Source organism: Gossypium arboreum, chromosome 13 (assembly GCF_025698485.1).
Source record: "Gossypium arboreum isolate Shixiya-1 chromosome 13, ASM2569848v2, whole genome shotgun sequence".
Taxonomy (NCBI): Eukaryota; Viridiplantae; Streptophyta; class Magnoliopsida; order Malvales; family Malvaceae; genus Gossypium; species Gossypium arboreum.
Genome location: NC_069082.1, coordinates 29,622,426 through 29,629,843, shown reverse-complemented (window position 1 = coordinate 29,629,843; position 7,418 = coordinate 29,622,426). Strand labels below are relative to the sequence as shown.

At 34.0% G+C, this 7,418-nt stretch overlaps 1 protein-coding gene across 1 annotated transcript; it reads left to right on the top strand.

The window, feature by feature from the left end:
- Positions 1-606: 606 nt before the first annotated feature.
- Positions 607-3,734, top strand: LOC108461351 (uncharacterized). Its single transcript, XM_017761174.2, has 3 exons — positions 607-1,402; positions 1,846-1,967; positions 2,088-3,734. The coding sequence occupies exons 2-3, from the start codon at positions 1,853-1,855 to the stop codon at positions 3,500-3,502; spliced, it is 1,530 nt and encodes a 509-aa protein (XP_017616663.1). The 5' UTR covers positions 607-1,402; positions 1,846-1,852; the 3' UTR covers positions 3,503-3,734.
- The last annotated feature ends 3,684 nt before the right edge of the window (positions 3,735-7,418 follow it).

The window sequence follows — 7,418 nt, the reverse complement described above, 5'->3', positions numbered from 1 at the left end:
ATATACTTTATGTTAATTTTAAGTTAGCATTTAAGTTTAAAATTAATAATTAGATTGACAAAAGACCTAATTGATATAATATTGATATTTTAAAAATTCAATTAAAATAGTTTGAAGTTTAAAATAATTTAAAATTTGAATAACAATTTAGAGATATTTAATATAATTAACCTTAATATAAAATGTAGTCTAATATAAAAAATAGGATAAAATATTTTATCAATTCTTGTACTTTGATCAAATTCAATATCAAGCCCTCTTACTTTTTTGTTTTCAAAATTCCAATTCAGTCATTAACTTTGTTAGTATTTTTTGTCAAAATTTGTTGACATATTAGTTAAGTTGCGTTCATATGACGTGATATATGTATAGTTGATGAAAAATAAGCATATTAAATTGAAATTTTATGATGGAAACTACCAGCAACAATAATGATTGGATTAGGATTCTTAAATTGAAAAAGTAGGGATTGAATTTTTAACTTTTAAAGTATAAGGACTAATATAATTATTTTTAAAAGTACAGGGACTAACAACATATTTTAACCAAATATATATTCTATGGCTAATAAGGAGCGGGTTCATCATTCATACTCAATTTTGAAATTAGGATCAGGAATCAAAATGGTTTTTTTTTTTTTGTGCGTGTGTGTTTAATTAACCCAATCCGGTCCTGTTAGACCGCTTTGTATAAAGAAACGCCCTCGAACCGTGTCGTCTCTTCCCCCTATCTCCTATTTGCCGCCTCTTTCTCGATCCCCAAATTAACCTGAAAATCAATCTCCGATTTTCTCCCAATTTCTTCCTCTAATTTATAAATCACGTAAATATCTTTTCGATTGTTGTTCTTACCTTTCGATCGATCTCTCTTTCTATCCCAGCTGTTGATTTTACGCGTAACTAGGGTTAGGGCTCTTCAATCTCTTAGATCCCTTCGATCGAGCTTTTTTTTTCCCTCGATCTCTCGTGGGTTTTGGGTTTTTCTTCGATTCGTGTTGATTTCCCTCCTTGATTTGGTTTAATTTTGTCCGATTGTTCGCGATTCGTTTTCCTTTTAGGGCTTAGATTTGTTCGGTACTTTAGGGTTCGTTTTTATATGGAATTCTTAGAGGGTTTTGGTGTTTTACGCCGCGGTGTTACCTTTTAGAGGGGTTTCTTGTCGTGATTTTGTTGTTTCCTTGGCGAATTCGTATTTTAGGGTTAGGGTTTTCTTGTCAATTTAGGGCTTGCCCCGGTAGTCAAAATTAATTGGGGGAAAACGCTTCTTCCCGTAGTGAAATCAAATTTTGTGCATAATTAAGGGCTGCCCACATCTCAATTGAGGATTCTAAGGTTTTAATTGATCCCTGGCTTTTTAGTGCCCTTTCTAGCAGACTAAAGCTTCAATTTAAGAAAATTTAAAGGTAATTGACTTTAATTATTTAAATTTACTCAAGTTTCTGTGTTTAATGTGTTAATTCTTGCTTTCATAAGTGACATTGTCAGTATTTTACCCCTTTCAGCTCACCAAAGTAAGATTAATTATTTTATAAGAGGTAGAATATCTTTGTTTTTAGTTATGCTTGTAGACAGAAATGGCACGTGCATTATAATTAATATTAATAGCACAGTTCTTCCCAGTAAGGTTATATCAAAATTTCTTGGTTAAATGAGTTCCGGCAAATGTTTATTGTTTAAGTTTCCTTGGACATAAACTTATTCTTGAAGTTGAAAGTGTTATGTTATTGTCTTACTATGTTCCCCTGTGCATTGGCTGTTATGTTGCTGACTTGCATCTCTATCTTTATTCTTTATTAAAACTATTACTATTATACCTTCTGTTTATAATTAATTGTTTGTCACGCAGGTGGTAAATGGGATTTAAGCGGCCTTTTGATGATGAGGACCTGCAAGAACTTCCTTTCAAGAATCCAAGACAGTTTGGCTATGATAACAAGCTGACTCGGTTTGCTGATACTACTCCCCATGGTAATAGTCCTCAGAAGCCTCATATTTCATGTAAAGGGTGACTGTTATTGTTTTTATGTGAATGATTCATTTTCTGCTGTATAGTTTTAATATTGATTTGATCTTTTCTGTTTGATACAGTAGAAGTTGAGGGTGGGTTTCATAAACACCAGTGGTATGAAGAATTTAAAAGTGATGCTCTTAATGATGTTGCTCATTTGGTTGACGAGGATTTTGAGACTAGTGCTCCGTTATCTTTGGTCACTAGCACTTCTAGTGAGGAAGATATAAGCACTGGTGTAACAGCAATTTCACCTGTTTCATCTGAATATTTTGACTTCAATTTCCCACGAAGAACATTTTCTCCTGTTGAGGACTATTATTTACTCTTGGATCGGTCTCCTCGAAAACAAGTTCCACTTGGGCCAAATCATCAAGCCAATGTTCCATCATGGGGTAGGCACATAAAGAATATTAAGTTTGCACAGAATGAAGCATCTAAAGCTGCAGATATTGACAATGAAGATAATAAGATGGGGACATGTATCATTCCATTGCCAGATTTAGATTTGTCTGCTAACAGCAGTGATAAAGTTGGTGCTGGAAGATTCGACTGTAGTTGCCTGGATAGGGGCTCTTTAAGATGTGTGCAACAGCATGTTACGGAGGCACGAAAACTACTACGAAAATCCCTTGGGCATGAAAAATTCGTGAAACTGGGGTTTTATAACATGGGAGAGGATGTAGCATATAAATGGAGTGAAGAAGATGAAGAGATCTTTCGTGAGGTTGTTTACACTAATCCTGTGTCATTGGGTAAGAAGTTTTGGAAGCACTTGTCTGTGGTTTTCCCATCACGATCTAAGAGAGAGCTTGTCAGCTATTATTTCAATGTCTTCATCCTTCAGAGGCGAGCTGTTCAGAACAGATCCAGTAGTCTGGACATCGACAGTGATGATGATGAGTTGTGTGGAAATCAACCGTCTTATAAAGTTCAAGCTTTAGAGGAAGATGAAGACTCTGCGATTGAGTCTCTTGCTGATATGGAAGATCAGGCAAGAGATTATGACAACAATGATGTGGATGATGATAGTGGTGACTCTGATGGTGATAATTATGTTGGATATTATAGCAGTGCTGCAACAAGGGAGGATTATGGTATCAACCTTCCGTATAAAGGACCTGTTACAAAGTCATTTGATGAGAGCTGGTTCGATCCTGTTTTTCAACCAATGGACAAGGTTTTTGGAACTGTGGAGGATTTCAATGTACAAGAAGACTCATGTATGTCTTTTGAGTTTCAGCCAAACATGGTTGACTCTCATAGTCTTGTTGACACAAAGGCCAATTTGCATGCTGGTGGAATGAAAACTGAGATTAGTCAGTCTTTGCAGGGTAAACTAGATGATTCTAGTGAGCTGGTGAGCAATGTGTATTTATTGGATAATTATGATGCAAAAATCTGGGACACTAGGTATTCAACGACTTCAACGAAGGGCATCGATCTCCAGCCAACGTGCAACATTATTGAAGAGATTTTTGGACAAGACACCTGAGATAAGTGCAGATAGTTGCTCTTGAAAAGTCCAGAATCTTCTCAGTCAAGAAGGCTATGATTTTGGTTATTTAATTATTTATTTTTCTTTTATTACTCCCTTGTAAATTCATCTACTAAATGTAATTTGCTTCAGCATGTTAAAAAGTGATCTTAATAAGATCTTTTTGCTTTTGTATATTGATAAAGTAGTGTTAAGTTTACTCTAAAAGGCTAGTGATAACTTATATGAATTACCTTGCTCTTGCATTGATGAACTCATAACCAAACTGTATATGTGTATGAGAGGCCTTGTCTGATCTGTTCTGTTCTTTTATCCTTATTTTCGATATAAAAGAAAAGTAAAGGCTGAATTTGGTTCATGTATTCATTATGTTCCCATCATGTAGTTTTGGTGACAGCTGGGTTGGGGGGCAAAAGCCTAACTAGCTCTGGTTTCCAGGTCCTTGTAATAGCATTGCGTGCTAAATGAGATGTCATTATGTCAACTAAGGCCGTCAAAGTCATTAGTAGGAAAACAACAAATTTTGACAGTTGCTAGTCTTTTGATAATCATCTGGCCAACCAATATAATTACATACTCGTTCTTTTCAACCTGACTTCACTTTATTTGGCCTCATTATCAGTGGAATCATATTTGTCAAATTAGAGTTCGAAATTTAACCTAGTTAATTCATATAATGATTATTAAGAGATGGTATTTATCCAATTCGGAATTCATATAATATAATCTACAAAATTTGGTCTGTTTCTATAGGCACCAAAGAAAAGATCAGTCTACTCCAAGGAATAAAAACATAAAAGAACCCACTGTATTATGTCATCTTCGAATACAACCCCAACTATTATATCTAATGTCAAAAGAAAAAGCAACTCTTGATATACATATATGAAACTTCCATGACCCACTCTTACTTTAGTTTCCACCTGTGGAATTCATGGGGCAATAAATTGACGGATTGGTCTTAGGGTGACTTCTTCCTATCACCAAACTACATACTTGTAGACCTAGTCAAAGTAAATTGCATTGCATTTCACCAAAGGCATGGGGGAAAATAAATGCTAAATACTAAAAATCAAAAGATGAAACATCAATATAAGAGAGGGCCCTGGACTGAGAAATTGCAGCCTGAATTTCAAGTGGAGACTAAAAATTGTGTTTTAGGGTTTGGTGAAATTTGGCACTGATTTGGATTCATCAATTTTCTTTTTTGGGTACATATCTTAGATTATCATTTTGATATCAAATTTTCCTTTTGTTGCAATTACTTTTTTGCTATGAATGGATTTCAGTTTTTGACATTTGGCTGATAATGGAAGCCAATCAGTAGTGGTAGCCATGATTTAATGTCTAATGGCTATCCCCATTATCAAAAAGATTCATCCATTGTTAATCCAAGATATGCCCCAAAATATATGTTAACCTTAAGCTGTTTGATTCTGTGAAAGGTACCATAAAACATAGATTAATATAATAAAAAGAAAGCACCAGGATGTTGTTAAACTATTGTTGAGGTGAGATTTGTCTCTAAACTTCAAAATTTTTTAATTGAATTTTTAAAGAATTGATCGTCTTCGGACGTATTAACATTTAGAGTGTGAATACTGCAACTAAAGATGTGAAATTGAGGCGGTGTTCGCAAGTATATTGGTCAAGTTGTAATATAGTTTTACAACGAATTAGCTGAGTTTTGAGGATCGTACCCAAGGGAGGTGAGTACTAAATTAAAGTTAACCTAAACAAAAGATAGAAGTAGTTAGTAAAAATAAATAAATTATATTACGACAAATCATAAAGAAGAATTTTTTGGGGTTTTATAAATAAGAATCAAAATTACATAAATAAAATAAATTTCAGAAAAGTAATTTCTAAACTTAATCAAATGAAAACAGGGGTGATTAGCTTGCTTTAGTGATCATAACTAATTCCTATTTCAGGTTTTTATTCAATTAACTAGTTGTTACCTTAGCAGGATCTCTCAATCTTTCACTAACTACCGAGTTGACAAGAACTACTTATCTCTCGACTTCATAGTTTAGACTGGTTTGGGGTTAAGGTGTTCACAGATAGACAATGCCAATTTTGGGTTAGTTCCTACCTAAATGACTTCCCAAGGTCGTCAAACCTAGGGTTTAAGTTCTTCCTCTCCCAAACAGCTGATGTTTTAGGAAAATCCTACATAACAATTAGTCAACCACGCCTCCACTCGCTAATCCCCTATAAGAGGATTAGTTTCTCATGGAATCCATAAACATAATAAACTTAATAATCAAGAATAAATCAAGAGTAGATCAAGAATATAGTTTACAAAATCCTATTTATATTCCATTGATGAAGTGCAATAATCCTTAAACGTTTGGTCGCATTTACAAAACAAGTTCTCCGAATAACACTACAGAAAAAAAAAAAAAAACTGAAAATAAACCTAAAGCCTAAAGGAAAGGAAAACTGAAATTAAAATTACAGAGAAAAACTTAGAATATGAAAAGTTGTCATCAATAAGTTGGCCGTTGTCCTCAAACCCTAGGTTAGCTGTTGTTTTTATGTTGATTTCCATTGTACAGACCAAAACACCCCTCACTTGTAATTGTTCTCGTACAGGGTCGATGTCGCGACACTAAAGGCAGTATGTCTTGTTCATGTTTGGCTTCAGGGGTATGTCACAACATTCTATTGTTGTGTCGCGACATTAAAGGTAGACTTGGAATTCCTGTATTTTGCTCCCTATGTTGCGACGTTGAACTTCTCGTGTTGCAACAAAACGACTAGCCTTGAGTTCCTATGCCTTTGAACGGTACCCTACACACTCACTAAGTATGTTAGCTCACCCTTAGGCCTCATTTGACCCCTAAGGTTATAAAAAGACTTAAAATACAATTTTTATTAAATTCAAAATAAATATGGGAAAATTAACTAAAACATAATAAAAATGCTTGTATTTGAGTTTCTTAAGTACGAGAACTAGTTTAATCTACTACATCGTATTATGGCAGATCAAACTCCCCCACACTTAAGTCATTGTTTGTCCTCAAGCAAGGCAAAATAGAAACAAAAAGTAGAATATGACCTTTTAGCAAGTATAGTACAAAGATTGGTTCCGGAGTACATAACTAGGCATATTCATATCTACACATAATCCTAACATGATATATGAATGACTTACCACTTTCAATATCAAACACCTAAATTTAGTATATTACAAAGTATATAGACATTAAGGTTTTCAAATATATGAATCCATCCATAAACCATACAAGTAATTTGATTATCCTAGCAAAATACAAATAGTCATTATTTTGATTGCTCAAAATAATGTCAATTCATGAATAAGTTTACCTAGGCCACATAGAGCTTTTTGGCTTGTAATGTTTTGAGGCTTATGATAGGTATGAAATTCAAGAACATGAAGCATCAAAATAGTTTCAAGCACGAAAATAGTTTGGCACATCGTATTGTTCCCTAGTCCCCTCTCTTAATAGCCCTTATATGCTTATCGCCTTATTTCTCCATATAGGAAGTCAAAGTATAATACAACAACTATGGCTAGCTTACGAGTTTTTGTGCACAAATGATTGAGTTTTTCTACGTTCATGACTTTGTCACATTTTTCTTTTTCACATATTTCACTCATAATGCTTTTGATTTTTACATACTTTTTCTACTCATTTTGACTTACTTTCTAAATTTTTTCTTTTGTTTTGCACATGTTAACTAAGATATCACACCGCTTATTCCTATTTCACTCTTATTTTTACAAAATTCGTCGTGATGTATCTACTTAACCCTCAATACGTATGACCAGATGCCTATATTTGTGCAATTCGGGACCAAAGAAAAAGGGTAAGTACAAATTAATGTTTTGGCTTGGGTTTTGCATGAAGGTTCATCAAGAAGAGTTTTCTGGCTCAAAAATAGG

Coding starts and splice junctions, on each gene's coding strand:
- LOC108461351 (XM_017761174.2), top strand. CDS start 1,853: ATGGGATTTAAGCGGCCTTTTGATGATGAGGACCTGCAAGAACTTCCT. Junction 1,968..2,087: donor TGCTGATACTACTCCCCATG/GTAATAGTCCTC, acceptor TGTTTGATACAG/TAGAAGTTGAGGGTGGGTTT.